Here is a 27918-nt window from a genome sequence, read left to right on the forward strand (position 1 = left end):
CAATGATTGCCGAATCAGGAAAAAACAAGAAAGTATGTCCTCTCAGGGATTGGCATATTCAAGTTTACAAGAGAGACGATAAAGACTGGCCATGACGTAGAAAAATCAAAATTCAAGTTTGCCAGTAAGAAAAGAGCCTGAGTAATAGTCAGCTAAAGAATAGAAGGGACCAGTTTACCCAGGAAGTTACAAGAGCCTTTATTAAAATGGAGATCTACTTTTGTCCTTCTGTCTGCTTGCTTCTGGCAAAGGTTCTCAGGAATAGAGGGGGAATCTCTTGGGGTCCAGCAACTCTGCTGGCTTGGGAAAGTGTGCACTGCATCACCCACTCCTCCCTGTGTGAGACAATCTCTGTGCCTCTGTTTCGACAGTTCAAAACCTTGAAAAATATCTTGCTTTACAGCTCAATACAGAAATTGCCAGAACCTAGTCCTGTACTTTTTTCTTTAAAAACAAACAATGAAATGGGGATGTTTGCACGACAATGATATGAATCGATGTCTGTATTTTTATATCTTTAGACGCCCAACAAATATATAAAAATCTGCATGAAAATAACAATTAGTAAGTTTGCAAAACTGAGCAATGGAAAGTTCGGAAATGCCAGGATTCAGGGAATCTGAGTACTGTGCACGTGCATTTTGACACAGTCTTTAATTGCACAATTGTACTATTTTTTTCCACAGGCCCCTCATTCAGTGACCATTGAAGTGTTGTTTGTTGTTTGCCTTCAGACACTGTGTAAATACTTCTGCAACGTGAACACATCAAGTCAGGTTCCAGGTCGCAGTCCTTCTCTTCCAGGGGCTCAGTGGCCAGGGCCCAGTATATCTAAAATATCAGGTAAATCCCTGGGATTAGGGGTGTGGCTGACAGGGCCTATTTCTCAGGCACCATGAAGTGTTCTACTATAAGGATGAGTCCTGTCTGTGCAGTAGATAGAGCTTTCTCAGGGGACAGTCTGTAACAGGAGAACAAACTCCCATGTCATTCCGAGGCTATTAGAGAGACAAGGTGGGTGAGGGATAGGGTGACCAGATAGTGAGTATGAAAAATCGTGATGGGGGTGGGGTGGGATTGATAGGCGCCTAAACCCCGAATATCTGGACTGTCCCTATAAACTTAGGACATCTGGTCACCCTAGCTGAGGTAATATCTTCTGTTGGACCAACTTCTGTTGGTGAAAGAAATAACCTTTCAAGGACCTGAAGGAGAACTCTGTGCACTCCTTTCCCCAACAGAAGTTAGTCCAATAAAAGATATTACCATGACAGATGTGAGTCATATTATTAATGTACTAGACGAAGCTGCTCAGATACTTCATTGAGGAGAACAGTGGAAAAACCTATATAGAATAAAGTGAAGGAGAAAGAGAGAGCCTCTTTCTGAGATTATCCTTTTCCTTCTCCCTAATGATCCTATTTGCTAACAAAGATATACATTCTTAGTGCTGTTGTGGCTTTGTGCAGAAGTGTGAATTGTCTCAGTAGATTCGGATGTATTTTATCTTTTAGGCAAAGATATCGAATACAGGGAATACAAACAATACATGTTATGCAAACCCGCACCACTAGGTGGAAGCAGATATTTTGAGTTGTCATTAATTGAGAAACCATTTCAAAAAGCAAAGTAATGTTCTTGGAATTCTGCTTTAAGCCACAAGGCACACAGCTAAGCAGAGTCATCTTTTGAGTGCTGGATCTTTAATTTTTTTTCCATACGAGAACCTGCTTAAAATCCCATTAATAAACTGTGTTCTCTTCACTCTCCTATTTGTCTGTGCTGTGACAGAAAAATCTAATTGTCTGTCAATAATGGCTTTTATTTGAAGCAGAGAGGTAGAAAACATGTGTGTAAAATGCTTTGAAGAAGAAAATCTCTCTAGAAATGCAAATTATTATTATTGTTGTTATTGGGTCAAATTCTACAGTAGGTATTTAGGCTCCTAGCTTCCACTGATTTCAGACAGACAGACACAGACACAGACCCTTTGTTTTTTCTCCCTCCTCCCAGCTTTTGAAAGGATCTTGTCTCCTCATTGGTCATTTTGGTCAGGTGCCAACGAGGTTACCTTGAGCTTCTAAACCCTTTACAGGTGAGAGGATTTTTCCTCTGGCCAGGAGGGATTTTAAAGGGGTTTACCCTTCCCTTTATATTTATAACAAATGCATTTTCTGTATTTACCAGCTTTGTTTTCTTGCATCCTCAGTCATTTTGGGCCTTGTACATAATGTGTATAAATGGAATATTTATCATCCTCTCTGACTGTAATGTGTTTTAAGTGATGGTATATTGTCAAGCTGCATTCAGTATGGGTTAATCTGTTGATCCTCATTAGTGAGAGAAGTGTATGAATTACGAGCCCAAGCAGGATCCCGCTGCTCATTGCTGCAGCTCAACTTGCACTGCTGCAGAACACTATTTGTGTGTGTGCACAACGCTTGTGTTGTGAAAACCTTGCCCCCTGTAAATACACTCAAAGTCAACCTCTGATCCAGCTCTTGTCAAATGCAGCCAGTTAACATCATAGTGACCTCGGGTGTAAAGCTGTGGCCTCCTCCTTTTGAGGGTCTACTGTTGCCCAAGTTCTAAGTCAACTGTGGCAGTGTTTGGGTGATGATGTGCTAATTTATGAGCTCCTTGATGCCTCCACAGTGTTTGTCATGGCTTTGCCACACATCCTCTTGTTCTGTTCTTGATCTTAATTTGTTCTGTGGCATGACATAGTTCATGGTGTTACTTGTCACATGCACGAACACTCTTCCCATCACTGGTCCATCCATCGTGGACTTATATGTGGATGCCTTGCCCGGATGTTAACAGCTGCAATGAGCAAGCATTCTTACAATTACCTGTGCTCCTACCTGATGCTGCATTTTTGAAAGGCCCAACTTTATGGAGCCAGGTGTAGACAGTGAGGGGTGCAGAACACCAGCACAGAGACAGGCAAACTCTCTGTGCTGACCATGCCCTTAGCTTCTTGCAGAGCGGCCTGCTGTTTATGTACTAAAAATGGAGTAGGCCTCAACTGTGTGCCACTGGATACTTTCCAACTTGTGCAAATGTACGAGTCCCCAGTTTACACAATGGCATGGAACAGGGGCTGAGTCACATCAGACCCTGACTCAGGAAGAAAGTTCCCGAAATAGGTAGCACTATATTAGTTATCTGCTGGCGCCTGGTCAAAGGGGGCTTTTTGCTTGCTTTATTATCCTCTTGTCTGTTTGTTGTGCTGTTAAGATGTGTTAATTAATTAATGACAGTTAAGGACCATCTTGTTCTCTGTTTGTACAGGTCCTAGCGCAATGGGATCCTGCTCTGTGACTGGGACTGTGAGGCAGTACTGCAATACAAATAATCACATGCTGATCTCCAGAAATATTTTTATAGCGTGGCCATCCCCACTAGCTTAAGAGATTAGTCACGGAAAATGGAAGTATGTGAACCTGACATCTGCAGTTTAACTCAGTCCCCTTGTCTCCTGCACTGAGTGTTCTTTCTGCTCAATACACACTCAATGGTAGGCATGCCCACAGAATAGGGTTATGAAGATGGGTCTCTGGGAGGCTTTGACTTCCTCTACCATGGCATGCTATTGCAGGAAGGAGGTTTGCTGGGAAGAGATGGGGTCCATCTGACCAAGAAGGAGAAGAACATCTTCATGCACTGACTCACCAACCTTAGGAGAAGAGCTTAAAACTAAGTTCAGAGGGGGCAGGTGAAAAAAGCCACCAGGTAAAAAAAGGTGGCCTTAATAGAGAACTAGCTGTGTGGGGAGAAGTAGATGTGGAAAATTGCAGTAGAATTACAGGAGAAACAAGAGGGAAATCCATGGGGGCATCCGCTTAACATCTTAGATGTCTGTACACACAAGCAAGGAGTAATAATAATGGGGAATAAGCAGTAAGAACTGGGAGTTTTAGTACATGAATCTTAACTGAGCTTAACTGCATCACAGATACTTGATGGGATAAATCTCATGACTGGACTATTGGTATAGAGGGCTATAGCTTGTTGAGGAAGGACAGGCAGGAAAAAAAAGAGAGGACATATTGCATTGTAAACCTGTTCTGAGGTCCAGAAGGAGGTGAGAAGCAGACCAGTTGAAAGTCTCTGAGTAAAGATAAAAGAGGGAAGAAACAGGGGTGAGGTCCTGGTAGGGGGGTCTATTACAGACCACCAAATCAGGAAGAGGAGGGAGATGTGGCATTTCTAGAACAAACAACAGAAATATGCAAAACACAAATCCTGATCGTAATGGGGGACTTTACCTACCCAGACATCTGCTGAAAAAGGAATATGGTAAAACCCAAAATTACCCAATAAGTTCCTGGAATGTACTGGGGACAATGCTTTGTTTCAGAAAATGGAGGAAGTAAGCGGGGGGACAGCCATTTTAGACTTGATTCTGACCAGCAGGAAGGAGCTGGTGGTGAATGTGAAGGTGGAAGGTGATTTGGGTGAAAGGGATCAGGAAGGATAGATTTCATGATTCTAAGGAAAGGAAGGAGTGAGAATGACCGGAGAAGGACTGCCAAAAGCAGACTTTAACATCCTCAGAGAATTGGTAGGTAGCGACCCATGGGGAAAAAGTCTAAGGCATAAAGGAGTTCAGGAAAGCTGGCAGTTTAACCTCCAGGAGACAATATTAAAGGCACAACTGCCAATTCAAAGGAAAGACAGGAAGAATAGTAAGAGGCCAATGGCTCCATCAGAAGTTTTGTAATGACCTGAAAATCAAAAAGAAATCCTACAAAATGGGGAAACATGGACGAATTACTAAGGAGGAGTACAAAAGAATAGCATGTCCGTGTAAGGGCAAAATCAGAAAGGGTAAGGCACAAAATCAGTTATACATAGCAAAGGAAACATGTCATTGGAATTCTTTTTCCATATGGTTTACTGCAAAGAGTGTCATCACTCTGAATGCTTTGAAGGCAACATCATCTCCAAAATCAAGTGTGGCCTCTACATATGGCCATACATATGACACCACACTGTATTAAACACAACAAAAAATAATTCAGTTGATTTGTTTGGCGGGACATGGAAATGAAGAATAAATTTCAATTCATTGTAAAACAATATAAAATCAATATTTGTAATACAGTCCAATAAGATTTCATCAAGCTTTTTAATCAACCGAATTAAAAAGCAAAGGAAACCAACCACCCACACTCAAGTGTCACTGTGCATTCCAACCAACCAACCACACTCAAGTATCACTGTGCATTCTCCAAGGCAGTTTCTTCTCTTTCTTTGTTCGGTGCTTTTATTTTCTATCCATTCAACCAGGAGCAGATTTTCCAATAAAACCAATATTGGAAAGTGTGGCAAACTGAGAGAGGGACGGAACCAAAATTCAAAATGATTTAGAGCAAATGAGAAATTCTACACTGGAGCAAATTTAGCCACCTATTGGACTGCGTACATGGATGGGCCCAGATATTGAAATGTATTTAGGTTCCTCACATCTATTGATTTCAGTGCGAGTTAGGAGCCTAAATCCCTTTGAGGCTCTTGTCCATGTCATCACAGCACCCACCTGGTCAGCAGCAGTTTATGTGCTATGTCACAGTCACAGCGATGTCATAATAGTGCTTGCATAATCTGAACTGGCTATCCTGGACAGGACAGGACAGCCTGAGAGGCCAGCTGCCTATCAGTACTGGAGCTCTTTGGAGAAAGGACTGGAGGAAGTGTTGAGGAAAGATTAAAACATGAATAAATTTGTGAGTGAGCAGGAGGTAACCGACAGAGGTAAGGGTCAGCATTGTATTCTCTATATCCATTCTATATTCACACACACATGTAGAAAGCATAGGCATACAGATTAGCTGTAATGTTCTCCTTTTGTATGAGCAGAACCTCAGCTGCTGGAAACCAGTGTCCCTCTGTTGACTTCCTTGTAGCTGTGCTGATTTACACCAGTTGAGGAGTTGGCCTACAGCCTCTGGACCTGGAAACTTTCCTGAGAATCTGAGTTTCTAGGGAATGTTATGGGGGAGGTCTTCCTTCTTTTCTCCCAGTTGTTTTATGTTTGTTATGGGTCCTCATTTTGTGTCTTCTGCATCCATGGAGCCAACTCCATCAGAGAGAGGGGAAATTAGAACAAAAAAGGCAGAAGGACTTCTCCTCTAGCTGTCTAAATGAAGCTCTGCTAATATCTTAAATGCAAGAGTACAAAGCATGGGGTCACATTTCTTAGCAACACTAGTGCTCCTCATCCCACACGAATGGGCAGTGTAGGTTACAGTTATGATTCCGTTTGCATCTGGGTGTTACAACTGAAGGATGCAATTTGCATAACGGATGGGCAGTCTTTCCTGGGAAGGGGAAATCTTGTTAGTTCCTCCTTCATGCTTGGAATGCTGTTACAATGGAGACAGATAAATACGGCATTTCAGATTTCTTGTGAAATATTAAGTCTCCTGGAGAATTTCTGCCCAGAGCGAAGAGACACATGGGAGATCAAATCCTGGTTTTTTTCATACACCAGCTATTTCATTGTTTCCTAGAGTTTAAGGCCAGAAGGGACCATTAGATCATCTAGTCTGACTTCCTGTATTTCACAGGCCACTAAATTTCACCTAGCAACCCTACCCTGAACCCCACAACTTGTCTTGGACGAAAACATTTCAGTCTTTAGGAGACAAAACTGTTGTGTGCCATCAGCAGAGGACAGGAGAGACTGAGGTTCCACCAATGCCTGAGGCCCTTGCAATGGTCAAGAATTGATTAGGTCAGATATACTCAGATTATCCTAGCAGGTGATCAGTGCCCCATCCTCCCACTCAAAGGTCCCTGCCAATCCGACCAGGGGGAAATTCCTTCCCACCCACAACTCTGGAGATCAGTTGGACCCTGAGCATGTGAGCAGGACAGCTAAGGAAACAGATTCTCTGAACCATCTTAGAGCACTGGTCCACCCTACCAGGTGTCCCATCTCCTGCTATGGTCAATCCCTGACGCTTCAGATGAAGGTTGGAGGGACCCACCCCACCCCACCCCACTCACAGCGTACACCTTGCCAATTGTGCATGGGGGTGGGGGGGGGGCGGGGGAATTCCTTTATGACCTCTACAGGCAACTGTACAGGGGGGAGGGATAGCTCAGTGGTTTGAACATTGGCCTGCTAAACCCAGTGTTGTGAGTTCAATCCTTAAGGGGGCCATTTAGGGATCTGGGGCAAAAGTTGGGGATTGGTCCTGCTTTGAGCAGGGGGTCGGACTAGATGACCTCCTGAGGTCCCTTCCAACCCTGATATTCTATGAACTGGATGAACTCCGTTCCATGAGTCTTCTCTGCAAGTATTTAAACTACCATAAAAGAAGATTGAAGGCTTTCTTCAAAACAAGGGGCCTAAAGTTAGGCTTCTAAATTCATACTGAGGTCTCCAACAGTGGCCTGATTTTCAAGAGATACCGAGCCCCAAAAGTTCCCAGCATAGCCAATAGGTACATCTGGGTGCTGAGGATTTTTGAAAATGGGGCCCTGACTAAGCAAATCTCTTAAGCATGTGCTTAACTTTAGCTCTATTTCTTGGCTTAGAGTTAAATTATTACTCTGTATGCTATCAAAACTCATCAATTGACAGTAAAGAGGGAAAGGAAGATTATTTTACGGGGGGATCTACTTGAAAGGAGCATATTTGCTTCATTATGATTTCCCCCCAAGCACACTGGGTAGTTCAGCAAACAAACCTGGTCATGAGGAGGAAGGAAGAGGATTTCCAGGATTCCCAGGTCTACTTCTCACAGTGTTGGGGCTCCTGCAGAATCTTTACTGGATAGTGAATTAAAGAGGCCAGCACCAATTTCTGCTATCCTTTTATTTAATTTCAGGTGTTTATAATGAGGTTGTTTCCCTCCTGGCACATATGGATGATCAAGATAAGGGCAAAATTGCCCTCAGGATTGCCTTTATAGCCGAGACCAAGCTGGCTATCGTTCTGACAGTTCTGCTCGAGAAACTGCAAAAGGATGAGGTAGGGCAGTTTCATGAAATTACATCCGCTTTCCAGGTGTCCACACCAAATTCTGCCTGACTTCATGGGGGTACAGGGGACTGCATGGGGATAATTCAGTGTAGAACTTGGCCTGGCGCACCATCAGGAGAATCAGTATTCGCCCTTCTGTCCTCAGGCGTAAACTCATCATGCAAAATGCTGTTCTTACAGATCAGGATGATATAATGCTCTATAAAGAGAGCATTGTCCTTTTACACACAGTGGAGTACATGGGCTGTAGACCGTAAAAGTACACCATCGGACTAGCAGTAATCTCTTCTAATAATACTTTGCCCTTCTTTCGCATCTTCATCCAAAAATCTCAAAGCACTTCCCTAATACTAATGAATTAAGACTCACAGCACCCTTGTGAGAATGGGAAGCATTATCCTCATTTACGGATGACTTGTGTCACAGGGAATTAAGTAACTTGCTCAACACCACTTAGCAAGTTAGTCAAAGAATGTGAATAAAACCCAAGTGAACTGACTCCCTGCTCTAAATCCTAGCCAACACTCCTTTATTATGATGACATATTATTGAGATGATAGCATTGAAGGGACCCTTATCTATATATTTTCTACGGGGGGAATTCTGCAAGAAAAAAATAAAAATGATGCGTACAATATTTTAGAAGTTCTGCAAAATTCTGCATATTTTGTTTGTCAAAATAATACAATATAATTACACCCGTTAAAATTATTTTTGGTTATTTATTTCAAAATACCTGTCAGCAAGTATGTCTGTATGAATACAGACAATAAAAAGGATTCAGGAAATGTTTTTTGACAAACTGATTCCTTACTATGCATGTTAATACAGAACTCAGAGTAATAATTCATTTAAACTCAATACAGAACCATATTTCTTGCACCCCTTAGGCGCCGTGCAAAGGCTTGGTAGAGTCAGGGGTAATGGAGGAGCTGAGGGAGAGGGAAGTAAATTGCTGGGAAGGAGCCTGGGTGTGAACTTGGAGCGTTGCTGGGTATGGGTGGGAAAAGTCTGGAAGAGTTTTTTTGGGAGGGGCGGGGAGGAATTGTTAGGCAGCTCCCCCCATGCAGACCCTGTCTGACCCCTAACCTCTCCCATTCAGTAAGGCACATCTGCCCCTGTCTCCATGTGTTCCTGCACACCCATGGGTCCTGGCACGCCCTGTCCACATGTGTCCCTCCACCCCCACTCAGAAACCCACTCCCGTGTAGATCTAATGGCTGAGCTCATTGCCCCTGGGAGCGGTTGAGGACTTACTGCAGGAATTGGGTATTTTATCTTCCACATTTACAAATTCTGCCTGGAGTGGCTAGAGCAAGGGCAAGGTGCTCATTTTTATTGTTTGTTCTGAATAAATGAAACTAGAGAAGGGGGCAGTGAAGGGCGCTTCCTCTGGCTCTTTTCTCTCCAGGAAGATTAAACGATGTCAGTTGCTCGGCTGCTTCTGAAGCGCTGCTCAATGCGGTGCTTGTGGAGGGCCGGGCACGTTTTACACCAATTAAGCCACCAATTAGGGCAGGGGCTTATTAGCCACATTCCTGTCTGGTCGGCAAGAAAGAGTTTTCCCAATTCTTCTCTTTTATGTTTTGTCCCCAGCAAAACAGAGTAGACATTTACTGTGTCCTGGAGAAAGTCTTACAGCAGGACACCCAGGGCCTGGAGAGAAGGCTTCTGAAGAAAATAATAACACTAGCCTCAAACCACATGAGAGAGACTCAGGTAAGTTAGTTCTCCCGAGATACCAATCAAAGGATCCAAAGCTTTAACTCATTCAAACTCTCTTTTGGGGGGATAAACTATATACTGAAATGAAAATGTATTCTTCTGTTAGAGGCCCACACCTTCCTCCAGACCAAAGCCCAGGTCCTAGACAGCACTTGTGCACATGCATAAGATGGGACAACTCACATGCTGAAAGTTACACATGTGCTGAAGTGCTTAGCAGGATCAGGACCTGAGACACATGATCTCAGACCCAGAGACAGGCCTATGGTGTCTTAAGGAGCAAGTCTTTCCCGAAGTCTACTCAGGATTTCATTATTGAGACTGATTTTATGGGGAAGGCGCTCTGATACTGTAGCGATAAGTGGCAGTATAAAGCCCCAAGACAGACAGAATCTGAGCTATCTCCAAAAGAAGCAGCATTGGATTTAGAATATAGTTTGCCAGCAGGAAAACCCATGGAAAAATCCCTCTCTTGTTCCAAAGGAAGTCAGCCTCCTTTTGGGGGACAGTTTATTCCAGGAAAGCTCTCGGAATATCTTGAAGCTGCCCAGTCTGTGTCTCACTTACCGCCTCAGGGAAGGGCAGGGAAAATATCATGTGACTATGGTGACCAGTCACACACCACAAGTAGCTAACAGTGAATAGGCTAACGAAGCAGCTTGCAAGCAACTCGAAGGCTGAAAACTGTTTAGCCAAGTGACTCAAGGAATATTTATGACGAATGACTCTACCCTCAGAAAGTTGGGTTGGTTCGTTCACAACTTGTGCACAGAAATAAGGACTTGACTCATGTAAACAACTCTGGCTAGTGCAACCGGCTTCAGTCACCTCAGTCTCTCTCTTTTGGTTTTTGGTTTTAGGAAGCAAGAAATGAACTAAAAGTGGCAGCTAGCAACACCTTAGTGACTCTGGCACGCTGCTATTTCAGTGATGTCATGTTAGAGCTGATGTATCATCTGGAGCTGCCTGAGGAGTTTATTTTCATTACGTTGGGCAACCTGTCATCTGCCTATGGTATGGTCACTTCCCTCTTTTCTTTCAAAGTGATTGTTTTTCATTTAAAGACAGGGGATTATCTCTCTACCTAATAATGTTACCGCTAAACAGAGCTCTGTTTGAGTGTGTGTGTAGAAACACAAGATTAACTGCTGTTGCTAGTTGTGGCCTCCAGATCATGAGCGATCCAGCTGGAGGTGCAAGCTCTAACTTATGCCCCTGAGTGAAGTACCTGAAGGATGGGAATTAGTGGAAGATCAGGTCTAGTGGAGCTCTTCTCCACCCCACTTGCCATCCCGCCCCAGTGCTCTCTCCCCTTACTCTGGGAGTGAGTTGGGCATTGGGCACAGCTGTACACTTGTGGAGGATTCCCCTCTTCAGGGTGAATCCCCCACTGGCTTTCAATGGCTGCTTTAAAGCCATTCTGCTCTGCTTACGCAGCGCCAATGGCCTCGGAACCCATAGCATCCTGCCCCACAGTGTTTCTACGTGTGTTGTAAGAAGGCAGAGAGCAGCTGATTGTCTGTCTTCCTTCTCTTCTGGCCTATCTCTGCAGCACTTAAGTGTATCCCTTTTGTGGGAATGATCCTGAACGTCATGATCTCCATGTTGGAGTTAGTCGAGGACAGCAGGATGAGACAAGCATTTTGTGGTGGTAAGTGCCAGCACTTCCTGTAGGTGCCCCAAATGGATCATAGAATAGAATATCAGGGTTGGAAGGGACCCCAGAAGGTCATCTAGTCCAACCCCCTGCTCGAAGCAGGACCAATTCCCAGTTAAATCATCCCAGCCAGGATATTTAGGGGGTCTTGGTACAGATTTAAGTGACTGACCAAGTCTGCAAACAGGCCCTGAACTGTGCTCCCTTCCCTGGATTGCACCAGGTGCTGCGTTCCTTGGCTCCTGTGGCACTCAGTGAAGTTGAGAATGCTCCTTACTTTGCAGGAGGTGCTGAGCATTTGTAAGTTCAGGCCCTTTGTGACTCACGCATATCGTTTAAAATAAACAGACACAAAGGCTGAAGCTGCCCCTCTGCCAGGAGGCTCCTGGGGGAGGAGGGGAAGGGAGCAGATTTCATTACTGTACATTTAAAAATCCCCTGTTTCCCACTCCTCCACCCATTCTCTCTCCTTAGTTTCTTCATCATCATCATCATCATCTCCTTTCACCCTCTTTCTCTGTCTTCTCTTCTTCTCCACTTCTCTCTTCCTTTGCTTTTCAGGTGATGCTCAGTAAGGGGTTAATCCTGGGCCCTTGAGGGAAATGGGAATTTTGCCATCCACCTCATAGAGAACAGGATTGGGCCCTAATTCCTCTTAGCAAGGACACTAGATACACCTACTTTTAGGGCAAAGTGCTCCCCACTACCTTCAAATCCCACTAAAGCCAATGGCAGTTAGGGGCACTGAACATCTTTCAGACAAACTGTAACTCAAGATGAAATCATACAGTGTTCGGGTTGAATAAACAACAACTGCAGAGGACGCGAGTCTTCAAATGATGGTAATTGAAAAAAGATGGAGAGATGTACAAAGAAAAAAGCCTTTTAAGAAACAAGAAATGGAATGGGGGAAAGAGAAATAGCTCCAAATTGATATGGGATTTCAGCATCTAGTCCTGATAGGAGCTGCCATGGAATTGGAGTAAACAATAGGCCTGGGTGTCTTCTCTGAGAAAGCAACTTCTCCTCATTATTACTATGTCCTTTTCACATTGCCTGTCTTCTCTCCTTCCGTGCAGTTCTGGAAAAATGCTCAAGGGCAGTGAATGGATATTTTATGAATTGGGAAAAGTGCTCATTCCCCAGAATGGGTGAATCACAATTCTGCAATCAAATTCTTCCCTTATATTGTCATGTGACCAGCAACTGGCTGACCTGTGAGGAGCTGGAGGTGAGAATTGCTGACTTTCTAAACCTTTAGCGGAAATTGTGATGTTACATTCTGTGTGTCTGGCACTCTTTGTGATGATGGCATTTAATGGTAGGTCCTTTTGGATGGAACAGAGTGTCATGTAAAACATCGAAAACCCATACATTTATAATGTCACCACATCATGGAAATTCGGTCTGTACCTAGTGTACATGGATTCTAGTTTTGTGCACCTAATGTGCAGATGAACCCGGGATAGTGGGCTAAATTAATTCCTGGTCTAAGTCCATTCAGCCCCAGTGGAGTTACAGCAGGGATGAGTTGGCCTAGAATGCATATTAATCTGGGGAAATATTTTACCTGCTCTAGTTGTGAGGTGCATTAGAATATAATCCTGACACCAACCCTACGAGTCCTGGTTCTTTACCAGGAAATATTGGGATAGGACCGTTCCGACAGTGGAACAAGGGAAATTACACTCATTAGATGTAGAAAAGGTGTGCCTATTGGAAGAGATTGAATGAATTCATAGGAACATAAATTCTGTGTCTCATCTATGCAGCTCAAGCAGGCAATCATCAAAGCCCTTGGTCCCATGATGGGCATCCTACTACACAAAAAGGAGCCACCAAATCCGATATTTAAGGAGATCTCATGGCTCCTTGAGCAATATAAGGAGGAAATTGATGTTTTTCACGTCACCAAGGTGAGGTACCACTCATTAAGGTAACTGTCTCTGTGTGTGCTTGTGTGAACTGCAGGAGGAATTTGCTACCAGTGGGGTTTCCTGGTCTAGATAGTGACTTGTTAGATAATAAAGATGCACACAAGTTCTGGCTTTATACACATGGTGACCCAGGCAACAAGATTTGTAGGTAACTGCCTCTGATGAAAAGCATCCTCTGTTTCCTGGGGAGGAGGAGAAGGAGATAAAAAAACAAAACACCTGCACAACAAGATACTCTCTCCTTGTGATTTCCCAAAACATCCTGTCAACTCTGTGTCTCTCTTTTAGATCATAAGCTCCTCAGAGCAGGGGCTACCATCTGTTGTCTCTGGTGGGTACCAAGTCAACTGTCAACGGTTGGAAATTAATAACAAGGAGGCTTGAGGGTCATTGCTTTGCACTGCATAACTAGATAGATATAAAATCATTGCCTGTCTGTTTCATCTACCGTTCTATGCAGTGCTGTTGTAGCCATGTTGGTCCAAGATATTGGAGCAACAAGGTGGGTGTGATAATCTAATTGAAGATATTGTCTCACTCACCTTGTCTCTCTATTTCATCCACCCTCAGTACCACATGAGCGAGAAGAAAGGGGCCATATTCTGTCTTCAGTGGGGCTACACAGTTGTAAATGAAGTCATGAGACAGCTATAACTTCTTGGTAGTGATATTTACTCACCGTCTATGTTGGTTGAAGCTTTCTAGTACAGAGTATGTGGTCACTTTGGGGGTTGAAATACCCATGATTTGGAGGGAACCAATGTATCATGGACTTGTTTGATAGCATCAGGGCACTACACAACTGTGTAAATATAGTAAAGTATGTAGATGGCATCCGAGACATTCTGGAAGCTTCAAGCAGCAACAGAGAAAAGTGTGTTAGATGCAGGAAGGAATTAGATTTTCACCATTTTTTATTCAATAACCTGGCAGAGGACATAAAATCATCATCGATAAAGTTGGCAGATGAGATAAAAATGGGGGAGTGGTAAATAATGGAGAGGACAGCTCACGGATTCAGAGTGATCTAGATCACTTAGCAAACGGGGCGCAAAGAAACAATATGCCTTTAAATATGGCTGAACGTAAATGTATGCGTCTAGGCACAAGGGATTTAGGCCAGACATACATGATGGGGGATGCTGTCCTGGGAAGCAGTGACTCTGAAAAAGATTTTGGGGGTCATGGGGCATAATCAGCTGAACATGAACTCATGCTGTGGCCAAAAAAGCTAAAGCTGGGATGCATCAAAAGGGGAATCTCAAGGAGGAGCACAGTGGTTATTTTACCTCTAAATCTGGCACTTGTCTGACGACTGTTGGAATCCTGTCTCCAGTTCTAGTGCCCACAATTCAAAAAGGGTGTTGCTAAATTGACAGAAGAGCCACAGTGAGGAAAGGATTAGAAAATATGCCTTACAGAGGGAGAATCAAGGAAGTCAATCTATTTAGTTTAATACACAGAAAGTAAAAGGGTGTGTGATGGGGTTTACCTACCCCACACTGGTTCAGCAGGGGTTAATCATGCTTTGTGGGCCGAGGAGGTCATGCCCCCTCATCTCTGCTCGGCGTGCTTCAGCTGGACCCAGATACAAAAGAGAGCCGCTCAGCTCAGGCTGGGATGGCTGCCAAAGGGAGCAGAGGCGCATTGCAGGCTCCTGCAGAGAGACTGCCAGTGCTCCAGGATTCAGAGGCCAGCCGGACTATGGCTGCAGCTGACCCCCAGCCACCCAATGCCAGAGATGGAGGAGAGACCCCAGAATCCCTGAGACTCCCAGCTGTGGAAGAACGGGTGGGAAGCAGCCTAGGTGGACGAAGCATTGATCCAGTTGAGGTAGCAGGCTTGACTCAGCATGCTTTGGAAGGATCCCCACTGAGTTGGTGGCAGATACCCCTGCGCCCTGGGCTGGGACCCTGTGGAATAGGTAGGACCCAGTGGAGAAGGGCTCACCACTAGGCAACACTACCCTGCCGCAAAAGGTGGTTCTATCGACTCTGGCCACTAGGCCGCATTGCCCTGCAGCCAAGGGTGGGTCTACTGACTTTGGCCACTAGGCCGCACTTCCATCCTGAGAAGGGCAGCCCAAGTGACTCAGGCTGTTGGGCCGCGGTCCCTCACCCAAGGGCTGCAGCACTGATCCCGACCATTAGGCGATGCTGCCCTAGGAGCCCGGACTGCTGTGGTGGCTAGGGAGACTAGGCCAATTGGGCCGCTCCAGATCTACTTCAATTCCTCCTCAACCTGAGACCACCCTGACGGGGTGGACCTATCCTGTGACAGGGTGACTTAATTACAGTCTATAATATCTTACATAAGGGACTCCTATTATCTAATGGGTTCTTCCGTCTAGCAGAGAAAGGTGTCACTTGATCCAATGGCTAGAAACTGAAGCTAGACACTTTCAGACTGGAAATACGGCATACATTTTTAATGGTGAGATAATTAACCATTAGAGCCATTTCCCAAGGGCCGAGGCGGATTCTGACGATTTTTCAATCAGGATTGGTATGTTTTTCTAAAAGCTCTGCTCTGGGAATTATTCTGGGCAAGGTCTCTGGCCTGTGTCATACCGACCGGAGGTCAGACTAGATGATGGCAAGAATCCGGTCTGGCCTTGGAATCTAGGAATCCCCTGAATCTGCTTCAGTCACTACATATGGCTCCTTTGTGTGCCCACCATCTGACTTTCGCCCTCTGTTGCAGAGTCTGAGCCAGCTCTTGGAGGTCTCTGTTGAATATAAGATCCCTCTACCTAAAGGGAAGTTTCAAGCCATCTGCAGTGCTCTGCACAACCAGGTGAGGGGTGATTTTTCTTGGATCCCTTCAGCTTAGGCACAGCAGATCTGAAGCATATTCACACTAAAAAATCAATGGAATGATCGTGCAGAGCCTGGGGACCTCCTCATGCCTTACTGATTTCTGCAGGCTCAAGAGTAAGTAGGGAGCGGTCTCATTTTCTTAGCTACTATCCAGCTCAGTTTGTAAAGCGATTTCACCATCAGCCGATTACCAGGGGGAGTCAGAGTTGTAAAGTAAAAACTGTGGCTGTGTCTTGATTAGGTCAGCTCTGCTGCTCAAAACACTTTAGCTTCTCTTATCTAATGTATTGGTCATTGTCTTTGAGTCTTGCTGTGCATGCAGGACCATCTCCCTGGAGTTCAGACCTCTAGTTGGACAAGCAGGAAGTGGAAGCTTAGAAATGAATTGAACATTTTTCTTTTCCCTTGCTTCTGATTAGTTTTTCTTTGACCATTTCCCTTCTTCCCACAGATCTGTTCTCCAGCTAAGCAGCTCAGCATAGAAAACCACAAAGAGCTGTTCCATTGTGTACTTCTGCTAGGTAAGGGGAAGAGACTCTGAGTTACACAGTGGTTTCTTTGTAACTTCCTTACCTTTGTGAGGTACGGTAAGAAGAAGAGTTCTGCAGACAGTGAGGATGTGATTTCTTCCCTTGCAGCCCGTTCTTCTCCTGATGATCTGCTAGCATTTCTACACGAGCAGCTGGAGATTGAGCATGAGGCCGTTCGTGTGGCGTCTTTAGATTTCCTGAGAGCTATTGTGGGTGCTGACTGTAAGTAACACAGGAGCAACTGTGCCAGCTGCCCTCTTGGCCGACATGCTGAGGGTTGAGTTGAGGACATCCAGAGCTAAAAGCTTGAGCTACTAGAGATTGAGCTAAAGAACCAAGGCTTTGTAGGCACGGCAGGGCTGCAGCAGACTCATCACCTCTGCAACTGGGGCACAGAGGCTCTAGAACACACAGTCACCAGTGGTTTGGAGATCCCCTAAGGGACCAAATGCTGCCCTAAGTTACTCCCATATGGCCACACAGAAATCAACAGGTTCAACTAAGTGCTGAATGTAGCCCAAGATATTTGTCAAGGTCTTTTTCAACTTCAAATACAGAAGTTAACTTGGGGCTAATGCATGTTAACAATAATCAGATAAAAATAGAATAATACTCCTGACTCAAGAATCCTAAGTATATACACTCTAGACTAGATTCTGAGTTCTGTTATGCTGGTGTAAACACAGATTAACTTCAGTCACCTCAGTCTATCAAACTCCTTTATAATATTTCCATCATGGTAGTAGGATGATGGCACTATTTAGAGAAATGGAATTACTTTAGATTTACACTGGTGCAACTGAGACCAGAATCTGGTCCTATGTTTTCCCCACTGATTCTGTAGAGGAGAGAAGCTTGGTACTCTTCTTAACTAGGGCCCTTTGAAATCCAGGATTAATTCCAATGTGGAAAGTGAGTGTGTGTGGAACAAAGAAGCACTGTACACCTCTCTTTATCTTTCAGTGCCTGAGACAAGAGTTAAAAAGCTTCTGATTGTGAAGGCAGTGAAATCTACTCTCAGTGATCAGAATGCTACGGTAAGATTGTGTGTGGAACAGTGAACTATTTCAACTTTTTCAGTGTTATGGGATGAATGGATATCTGGGTGGAGCTTTCATTCCGATCCAGATGAGAGACTGCAGAATAGAGAAGGAATGTCATTCTCCTGCCGGTGTTAAATGTATCCATGTTTCTAATCCAAGGAGACAAAATCAAAAGCATAAGGACTCTCATATCATATCCTAGCTCCTATTTCCGGCAGAAGGGCTAACAAGAAGTGCTGTGTGTAATCTCTATCCTTGCAGGTGAGGAAGGCAGCTCTTTATTTCATCAGGACGCTGCTCAGTTCAGGAAGTGTGGAGAATTGTGCAGCATGGGATCTGGTAGCATATGTTTTCAGCGAGTTCAGTGTGTCCACCAGTAAACTGGTAAGGAGAGTTCTTAACACTTAGGACTCGGTCCTACCATTCTTGCATGCTGATTGCTCCCCTTGACTTCAGTGGGAGTTTTGACTCCAGGACAGCTGGACTGAATGAATAGAGCCAGAATCGGATCCGTTATATTGGTGTAAAGTCAAGGTAACTCCACTGACTTGAGTGGTGTTACTCTGGATTTATACTAGTGTAACAGAGACCAGAATCTCACACTGGGTATTTCCATCTAACAGAGTTATCTATGCTGCTCCAACCTCTGATGAGTCATTGAACATTCAGAAAACACCATTTTTCAGTGAAATGTTCCTGTACAAGGAAGCACATCTTTTTGTTTTAAATAGACTCTCCAAAAAACAGAACGATGCCCCATTCTGTGACTGTCAAAGCAGACCTAAACTATCAGCAAAACACTCAGGTTATGCAGGTTGCATAAAAATATCTTCAATCCGTATTTCTATCCATGGACACAGCCCCGGGCCCCAGACACTTTGTGCTCCATGACTGAATCCGTGATATGTATGAACATAAACAGTTCAACTTGACAGTAAGTTGTTGAAGATCTTAGCTCTGCCTGGCCCCTTTTCTACAAAGTTGGAGCTTGTGGCAATACACACCCACACATATATCTTAAAGAAGGCTGCTTTTTCTCATCAGGCCAGTTTTGGTCTCCTTTAAACTGAAATCAGTAGAGAATTAGGCCCATTGATAGAATCACACTCACTACACACAGAATGACCAAGCTGGTTGGGGCATCAGAACAAAGAGATTGGATCCCCCTGGTTCTGCAAATTTATTTCCCCTGGGCGGAATCGGAATGGTTTTCCTCAGAGATCAAAAGATGAAACAGTTTTTCAAATTTTAAAAAATTGAACACTGTTGGGGGAACTCTTTTGTGTTCAGTGAATCATTCCCTTCATTTTAGGGTTTTCCTAAGCCTGGGATCTGACCCACCAGTTCGGAGTTTCTATTATTCTCTTCCCTTCAGACGTTTGTGCACTTCCAGTGCAGTATAAAAGCAGGCATAGGTCAATGCTCAAGATGGCTTTGTAAGAGAAGGACACTGGTTCTATTGCCAGTGTCTTACTACTAGCAAATAAGTTCTCTGTAGCTATCTCACAGCAGGGTACAACACTTCTCACCCAGGATGTTGAGGAAGAAAGCACGATCCAAACCCTGTGCATTGACATCCTGCAATGTCTGGACACCTCAGTCAATGGAATGACCCAAGTAAGTGACCTCTTGCTACTGCTTCTTGAAATAGGGACGTTCTTCCTTACGTTCCTTGTACCCCTCCACAAGGAAGCCTTCTGCACAGTCAGCATAATGGAGGATCAGCATGTCAGATTCAAGTCAGGGATGATGTGACCCCTTCATCATGGAGTAAGCGGTTCACAGTAGAAAAAAGATATAAAGCAACTTAACTGGAAGGAATCATGTTGCAGAGATCGTCTCTTAATTCTTTCCACTGTCTGAGTGCAACTTCCCCTTAGATCCCCCATGAATACTTCTGAAATGTAGAGTTGGTGATCCTAGATTTGAAGAGATATTGGGGCTGGGACTGTGCCTTATATAGGTCTGTCAAGTTCTGGGTAAGCTTATGGTACTATCTAAATATCTCCATAATGCTCTAATGCTGGGAAAGAGGCTTCATCTCTGGGTGAGAGCCCAATTGCTCACTGTTAGGGGGCTTATTCCTTCACCCACTCACTTCCCTGGTCCTTCTCTCATGAACAGAGAGCAACAATACCCGAAGTCCAAAGGTGCAAACAATTCGATGTTTATTGGGGTGAACTTCCAGCAAGCATGATTCCAGTTTCCTTCCTTAGTATCCTCCTTCCCAGCTCTGACACCACAGAGCCTTACACCTGTGTCCCTGTTCCCATTCCTGCCCTTAGCCAAACATGATTCCAATTTCCTTACCCCCATTCCCTGTTCCCATTTCCCCCACCCCCCTACTTCCTGATTGACTGCAGACTATATAGTAAAACTTGACTTCTGCTTTGCTATACCTTAACCAATCATGTTCCTGAAATTTAACTAACCAATCCTAACATATTGTAACATGATTATGTAACCAATTATATCCCACCACCTTAATTAGTTTACAGCCAGCAAAATTAATTATACAGCAGACAGGAACAATCACAGAACCAGACAGAGATTATACAGACAAACAATAGCAAAGTGGGAACTATAATGGGGGGAGGGATAGCTCAGTGGTTTGAGCATTGGCCTGCTAAAGCCAGGGTTGTGAGTTCAATCCTTGAGGGGGCCATTTAGGGATCTGGGCCAAAAATTGGGGATTGGTCCTGCTTTGAGCAGGGGGTTGGACTAGATGACCTCCTGAGGTCTCTTCCAACCCTGATATTCTATGATTCTATGATAATGACAAGACAATACAGAAGTGAGGATTTCACATCCCAGTATTGGTAAGTGAGTTCTTGCCAGACAGGAAGCTATCAAACTAAGTTTCCTTTTACATCTTCTAGGCCCTTCCCTTTCTCTGGAGGTGATAGGCACTATCAGGACAGGATTGTATTCCTAACAGCCCAATAGCACCTGATTTCAGTGTGACTAGTTTGGAATGTGAGGATGTGACTGTTCGCTTCCTAGCTTATGGCTGCCTCTGCTGCTTAGCCAAAGGCCTTAGCCTAAGAAGAGGGCCTCAGACTGTCACAGTAAGAGAAGGCTCTTACACCAGCAGACAGTGATTTTGATTCTTTCTTTTATACCTCTATAACTAGCCAAGTGATAAGAATACACCTAAATTCTTAAAGTACAGGCCTTTGCAGACAGGCCTGAATATCTATATCCTAACACTCACCAAACAAGATAGAGTCTTTAAAAGACAGAGTGAGGGGGCACCAGACAGGTAGAGTGAGCTAATGGGGAGAGAGATGAGGTGATAGGTTAGGGAAGGGTCCGTGAGGAATCAAAGGAGAAGCTACATGACAGGGAGGGATTCAGACAGCAGGATACTGGAGGTGGGGGAACGGAAATAGCTCCGTACTGAACAGTCTCTCTCTTCTCTGCAGGTGTTATGGCCAAGGCTGCTGGAGTATGTGGTGCCAGCTCAGTACACGGGTACTTTGAAGCCTCTTTGCAGATGCCTGAGGGAACTGGCTGAGAAAAAGCAGCAGGAAGGAGAAGCAGCTGCTTGCCTCGACTACAGTGGACGAGGTTTATAAGAGAAACTCTTTCATTCCTTCTCTCCAGGCACTATGAAATGAACAGGTTCAGTCTGCTCCAGTTCTCTCATCTGCAATCAGGAGGCTAAAATGAATGAGGGATGGTCTTGTGATTACAACCCAGCCATGGGAGGGAGCTAGGAAATGTGGGTTCTGTTCCCAGCTCGCCACCAAAATTCGGATGTGACCTTGGGGAAATCACTTGATCTTTCTCTCTCAGCTTCCCCACTTGTGAAATGAAGGAGTAATTCATGCCAACCTCACAGAGGTGCTATGAGGTGGAATTCATACATGTTTGTAGAGCATTCTGAGATGCTTAGACTGAAAGCAATATGGAAATGCAAATTATTATCAGCTGTATTCAACATTGGTGGGCATGTTGGACATGGATAGGTGAAGAACATCAGCAGGACTCTCTGCAAAGCCTGGCATAATTAACGCTATTCTGTTTCTTTCCCTAGTGCAACTCCCTACACCCCAGGGGCTGCTGGCGCGACTCCTGGTGAGTAGACCATGAGAATAGGTTTTCTGTGGAATGGGACAGTTAACTATACAAATTGGTTTTGTAGCTAGATGCTTGACTTAGGCTGAGGAATGTGTATGATTGGGTCTCTCTCTCTCTCCGGCCTCTCCTGAGACACACTGTCCTGCATCCTCCTACTAGCTCGAATGCTTTCTTCTTCAGGAAGGCACTGCAGTAGAAGCAACAACTCTCTTGGATTGTCTCCACAATGAGAGTCTCTGAACTATTCCCTCCCTCAGGAACAAACTGGTATTGTGCTGACAAAACTTAGCCTGTTCTTTCTCTCTCATTGACAGGTAGTAGCCTCATCCCCTTATGAAAGAGAAGGACACGGATGTGCTGCCTTGCAGTTACTAAAGGCCCTGCACCAAACTGTCCATGCAGCAGTGGGTGAGATGTGGGGAGTAAAGATCCCATCTCTGCTGCAGTACATTGAAGGTAAAGTGTTAGCTAGGAGGAGTGTGGTCCATGGAGAATAGAAGGGAAGCCAGAAAATGCAGCTTCGTATTGACGTGTGTTGTGCCATTCCTGTTGCAGTACGTGGGAACAGTGGGGAATTGAAATGGGGCTTCTAGGCCCACACTTTTCCTTCCTCTGGATAACTGTGAACCACTGAGGCCAATTCAAACAGGGCAGAATCAGGCCAGGAAGGTTTCAGCTGAATGGAAATTTCACAGCACTTTCCCCCACACCTTTGCTAGGTTATTTTTTGGGAAGGTCAATACGCATGAAGCTGGAGGTTAGTGAAAGATTTTGGGGTTACATATAGAGTCTGATTTTGCAAACAGACTTTTTCTGAAAATTAAACCCCACGTTTACTTTCAAGGGGGATTCGATTAAAAAACTCAGAGTTTGTCTTTCTGTAAGGAAACCTGCACCACAGAAGCTAGGTTGGCCAAGTGGGTGCCCTAGGGAGAATCTAGGTATTGTGGGCCTAATAATGTCTTTCACCAATTTTACAGTGGTATGACTCTATTGACCTCCATGGAGAAAACCCTTCAGTCAGCGCAGGCTGCGTCTACACGATGGCGTTATGCCAGCAGAGCTCCAGTGACGTAGCTGCGCCTGTCTAGTCTCTGTGGAGCAGGACAGACCCTAAGTGCAGCACAAGCCCGCTATGTTTCTCATGAACGTCGAACTCCCCCATGGACAAGCGGGTTTGATATTCCAAAAAAGATTTTAAAAAATGAGCTGTATCTTCCCTCCTGGCTGCGGCTGTACAGAGTCCCCAGCACTACACTGTGCCGACATTAAAGAAGGCTAGGTTAGAGCTGGACACTCAGAAACTGGGCCAGATTCTCAGCTGATGTAAATCAGTATAATTCCATTGACTTCAGTGAAGCTACACCGATTTACATCCAGTTCGGATGAAGTCCGGAATCTCTGATTCTGCAGGAAAAGTTGGTATTCCTACTAAACCCAGTCTTCTGATGTGCTGAAGAGTTTTGTGAGGTGCTCAGCACCCTCAGCTCCCATTCAAGTCAAGAGGGATTGGGAGTGCTCAGAATCTCACTCCTGGTGGGTTGACGGACCCTGAATAAAAATGCCAGCAGGGTACTTAACATCTGACGAAGTGAGCTGTAGCTCACGAAAGCTTACGCCCAAATAAATTTCTTAGTCTCTAAGGTGCCACAAGTCCTCCTTTTCTTTTTGCGGATACAGGCTGAGACGGCTGCTACTCTGAAACAGGACATTTTCTGTTGGTCCAACAAAGAACGTTGGCGCAGGTCCCTGTGATGGCACAACGACTCACCCCTGCAGCGCCTCCTGCTGGCCATCTGGGAATTAGCTCTTTCCAGCACAGAGCACCCTCTGCAGGCCCGTGTCCCTCTCAGACCCCGGTGCCCTTTTTACCCAGGGTGCTGCGCCCTGGCAGTGCCCCCTCAGTCTCTATGGGTCTCCCTTCTCTGGGGAACGCCCAACCCTCTAATCCCCACCTTGCCTCAGTCTGGGCTACTGCGCATCATCATTATCAAGCCCCTGCACCTTGGGGCAGATTGCAGTGTAAGAGCCAGTCACCACAGGCAAGGGGGTTTGGGTCTGCTGCCTTTCCCTGCAACCCAGTACCCCTATAGGCCTTGGACCAGGCCCAATAGCCTGGGGAGTTGCCACCCTAGAGCTTCCCTGCTCCTCTGGCCTTTCCCCAGCCCACCCTCATTCCCAGTACCCTTTCTGCAGGCAGACAGGCCCTACTCCCTTCAAAACTAGAGAGAAAGACCTTCTCCTACTGGCCCACGGCCCTCTTATAAGGGCCAGCTGGGCCCTGATTACCCTGGCTACAGCTGTAGCTGCTTTCCCTGTCAGCCCAGCTCTTGTTAATCCCTTTCATAGATTCATAGATATCAAGGTCAGAAGGGACCATTATAATCATCTAGTCTGACCTCCTGCACAATGCAGGCCACAGAATCTCACCCACCCACTCCTGCAAAAAACCTCTCACCTCTTTCCCTCCTACAGCCCTCGCCCAGGGCTGTTTTAAGCCCCTCAGGACAGGAGCGGGGTGACTCTCCCAGAACCCAATAGGTACAGTCCCATTTTGCCTTGAAAGCCCAGGTATGTTACAGCTTGGCAGACCAGGAGTTTTAGAAGGACTGATTGCAAAGGAGATACCTGGAATGACTCTTCTTGCTAATCTAGGTGACATTATTGTTTTGCCTCCTGCTTTATAGGAAACACAGAGAATTCCCTGGACCATGCACGGTGGGAGCACATGCTGCTTCAGGTAGAGGATGGCTTTCAGATGTATTGTCACAGTCCTCCCTTCTCCCTCCAAATGTATCAGCTGGGGAAAAAATTAATGATAAATTATTCATTATAAGCAGAGCTGGTCAAACCCTTTCATTCGCAACTTTTGTTCAATTAAAAATGGCCTTTTTATTTTCATGGGACATTTTCAAATTTTTCAGGGTTCTTTTTTTTTTTAAAAACACACACAAAAAAAACCCAAAACAAAATAACCCCAACCCAAATAGAAAATGTTTAGTTTTTTGAAACTGAAGCTGATTTTTTTTTTCCAGTTGCTTTGCTGTTTTTCTCCTTCCCCCTTCCACCCCCCCTCCCCCGCTTTTCAATCACAAAGTGGAAGAGGGGGAAAAAAGCACGGGGATGAGGGATAAAGGGAAGGAAATGGGGAAAACAAAGAATTGAATAATGGTCATTTTTGATTTTGAAAAGCAAAATATTTTTGTGTTTTCACTTTTCATTTGTATGTTGAAAAATCAAGAAAACAAAAAAAATCCCACTTGTTTTGTGAAATGGACTTACTATTGTTCAACCAGCTCTAGTTATAAATCCCTCTGTATTACCCCTGGGAACAACACAAAACTTAACCAGAAACCCAGCATGCTAATGGTGCTAATGCATCACTGGGGGACGTCTAAAGGATTTTTTTTTCTATTTGCCACTCAAAAGAAAACTTGCTCTGAGAAACCCAAAAAGGAAAAGAGACAAGACAAGGTTTGGTGTCTGTATCTCATGGAGAAGCCTTTGTGGTCAGAAAGAGCTCTTTACAGCCTCATGTAAATCCAGACAAGGAAGATTTTTATGGCGAGGGCTGAAAATGACAGGAACGGACCTAGTGACAAAGAAGCCCCAGAAGGTTTGGAGTTCCATTTGGGGTTGGATTACACTCTAGAATTTCCCATTCCAGATCCAGCCTCATTTGAAATTCTTTGGGCTCCAAAATCAACTAAGATTAGGTTCTCTTGTGAGGTTTCTGATATTTCCTGGCTGCTGTTCAAAAGTCGGTCCTAAAACAGCAAAGTGCTGAGAGTTACTAACCTCTGGCTGACTTTAATGGGAGTTGAGGGTGTGACCCCGGGTCCTTTGGGTACCCACTGGCAGAGGCCACAGGAGTGCATAGGGTTCCCAGGATTCCCTGGATCTGATCTCTATATCATCAAAGGGTGTCATGTAAAGCCTTTCCTGGATGCCTGTGCCACACTGCATAATCCTCATAATCGTTGCACAGTGACTGGATGGATAATATCTCAGGCGTCATGGTTGTCTACTGAAATTGATGCTTTGAAGGTCTGTGCGTTGGGGCTGGTCACCAGAAGGTGATAAAGAAGTTTCTTTCAGGCAGAAGATGCTTAGCTGCTTGAATGGCTGTATGTAGACTGAGTAATTATTCACAGTGGATGCTAATCAATAGAGCAAAATTCTAATCAAGTGATTGCAAAGTCTCCAGAGGAGATTGGAGACAAGAAAAACAAACAAACAATAGGGGGTACCCTGTTTACAAGCGGAAAATGGATGCTTGGAACTATATCTGGAGGTCCAGAGGTATCCTGCACCAGGTATCCTTCACCTATTGGACAAATTGCCAACTGGCTTGTCTTATGAATGGAGGATCACATTTGGTCTGGGTGTTTCCTGCTGGGAGAGAGATTTGGGGGAGCTATCCCTTGTGAGACAGGGGACTGTTTGGTTCTTTAAGTTGAAGCTCTAGAAGTGTGTTAGGATTTTATTTTTATGTAACCATTTGTTTACATTAATTTTTCTTGCTGCTTCTCAAATCTCTGATCTTGGTGAATTAAACTCTACTTCTTTTCACTGTCAATGTATTGAAGTGTGTGAAATGGAGCGGTGATGCTGAGGTGAAACTGGTAAGGTGGTGTGTAGCAAACCTCTGAATTCTGTGAGTGTCCAGTGGAACAGGGGCTGGACATTCTGGGGATGTCCAGAGGGCAAGCGGTTGGAATGTACTGATTGCTTATCTGTGGAAGGACAGTGGATCCTGGACGGGGTGAGAAGGGTGTGCTTGTGTTTCCTGTGACTGGCAGAGTTAGGAGCTGATACTTGGCAGGTACAGAGAAGGCTTCCTCATGCTAAGGGCAGGTGGTAGTGAGGTCCCTCACAACCCTGGGTACCCTCAGGAGGTGTCATAAAGGGTCCATAGCACTTCAGAGAAGGTGCCTGGTCCTTTGTAGTCCAGGGCCCTTTGTTCAAAGTTGACTAGAGCCATCGTCCATCCACTGGAAAATCACTCCTCGATGGTCAGATGTCTTGGCTCCATCTCATTCTCCAATTCACTGTCCATCTGGGTTTGGGGACTGAGAGGAATCCTCAGGCAAAGGTTCAAGAACAAGAGGCAGAGGAAGTCTGGGTTGTCAATGTTTATAGTTCTCAATAGGGAAATAATCTTCCCAGGACACCTGAATATTGGAAAGTTTACAACAGAACAAGGAAGCAAAAACCAACCAACCAAACAAAACCCCACAACAACCCCCACATTCTTGCAATTAACCATCTGCTTTAACTCTGGTTTTACACTCAGTTCCTAAGAACATCTCTGGAGATGATAAACGACAGTGCCTGGAGCAGCCAGATATCCCTTGAGTTGAGCTGGCAGATGGCCGGCTATGCCAGCCCCTCCAAAGAGAAGGTTTGTTCTCTGTTAAGGTTTAGTTTCTAGTTACTTTCCCCTGAAATTCTGATTGGAGGGCTGCATAAGGCTTCTCTCAAGGTTTCATTATTTGATATTTTATTCTGCGTATAAAATTTGTTTGTACTTATTCCCTGCTCTCTTGCCCCCCTGCCCTTCCAATATTTGCTTGGACAGGCTGCTTGTCTGTCCTGCATTGTTGGTTCTCTGGCTGGGCTAGACAATGGGATGTTTCTGCAGCATGGGTGCTTGGACTTGGCTGTCTTGTTCCTTCCTGAGTGTTGCTGAGCTGGGTCTGTACTGACAGGCACGTTGTGTTGCTGATATCCCAGGGCTGGTCTCTTTCTTTCAGAGTTTCCTGTATAAGGCTCTAGGAACGTCCTTAGCATCTTGTCAGGACCTGGTCCATGTTAAATCACAGATTCATACACTTCTGACGACAGCAGATTATATGGAAGCCCCTGAGAGACAGGTGAGGCCTCTGTCCCTCTCCCCATTTTACCAAGTAATCCCTGAATGCTCCCTGTGGGGCTCAGCTCTGAGTTGGCCTGGGACAGATGCCATTTTGCTTCCTAGCCTCTTGATTGCTATTTCACTCAGCGCCCGCTCCCCATGTGTCTCAGGCCTGATTGGCACTTTACACCACTTTGGGTGAAAGGAATGGACTCGTGGGCTCTATCAGACACCTGGTTCGATCCTAACCTGTATTTCTCTTGGGTGA

General features: G+C 44.9%; 2 protein-coding genes across 2 annotated transcripts in view; one reads left to right on the forward strand and one right to left on the reverse strand.

Moving 5' to 3' along the window:
- LOC144277886 (uncharacterized) overlaps positions 1–14062 on the reverse strand; it is a 36246-nt gene extending 22184 nt beyond the window's left edge. The window contains exon 1 of the mRNA XM_077838910.1: positions 13998–14062. Within this exon, the coding sequence (XP_077695036.1) occupies positions 13998–14062 (65 nt within the window). The remainder of the gene's footprint in view (positions 1–13997) is intronic.
- An 11999-nt stretch (positions 14063–26061) lies between these two features.
- The window catches only part of LOC144277888 (syntaxin-binding protein 2-like), a 58404-nt gene continuing 56547 nt past the window's right edge, over positions 26062–27918 (forward strand). The window contains exon 1 of the mRNA XM_077838911.1: positions 26062–26109. Coding sequence (XP_077695037.1) covers positions 26062–26109 — 48 coding nt within the window. The remainder of the gene's footprint in view (positions 26110–27918) is intronic.

Source organism: Eretmochelys imbricata, chromosome 20 (genome assembly GCF_965152235.1).
Source record: "Eretmochelys imbricata isolate rEreImb1 chromosome 20, rEreImb1.hap1, whole genome shotgun sequence".
NCBI lineage: Eukaryota > Metazoa > Chordata > Testudines > Cheloniidae > Eretmochelys > Eretmochelys imbricata.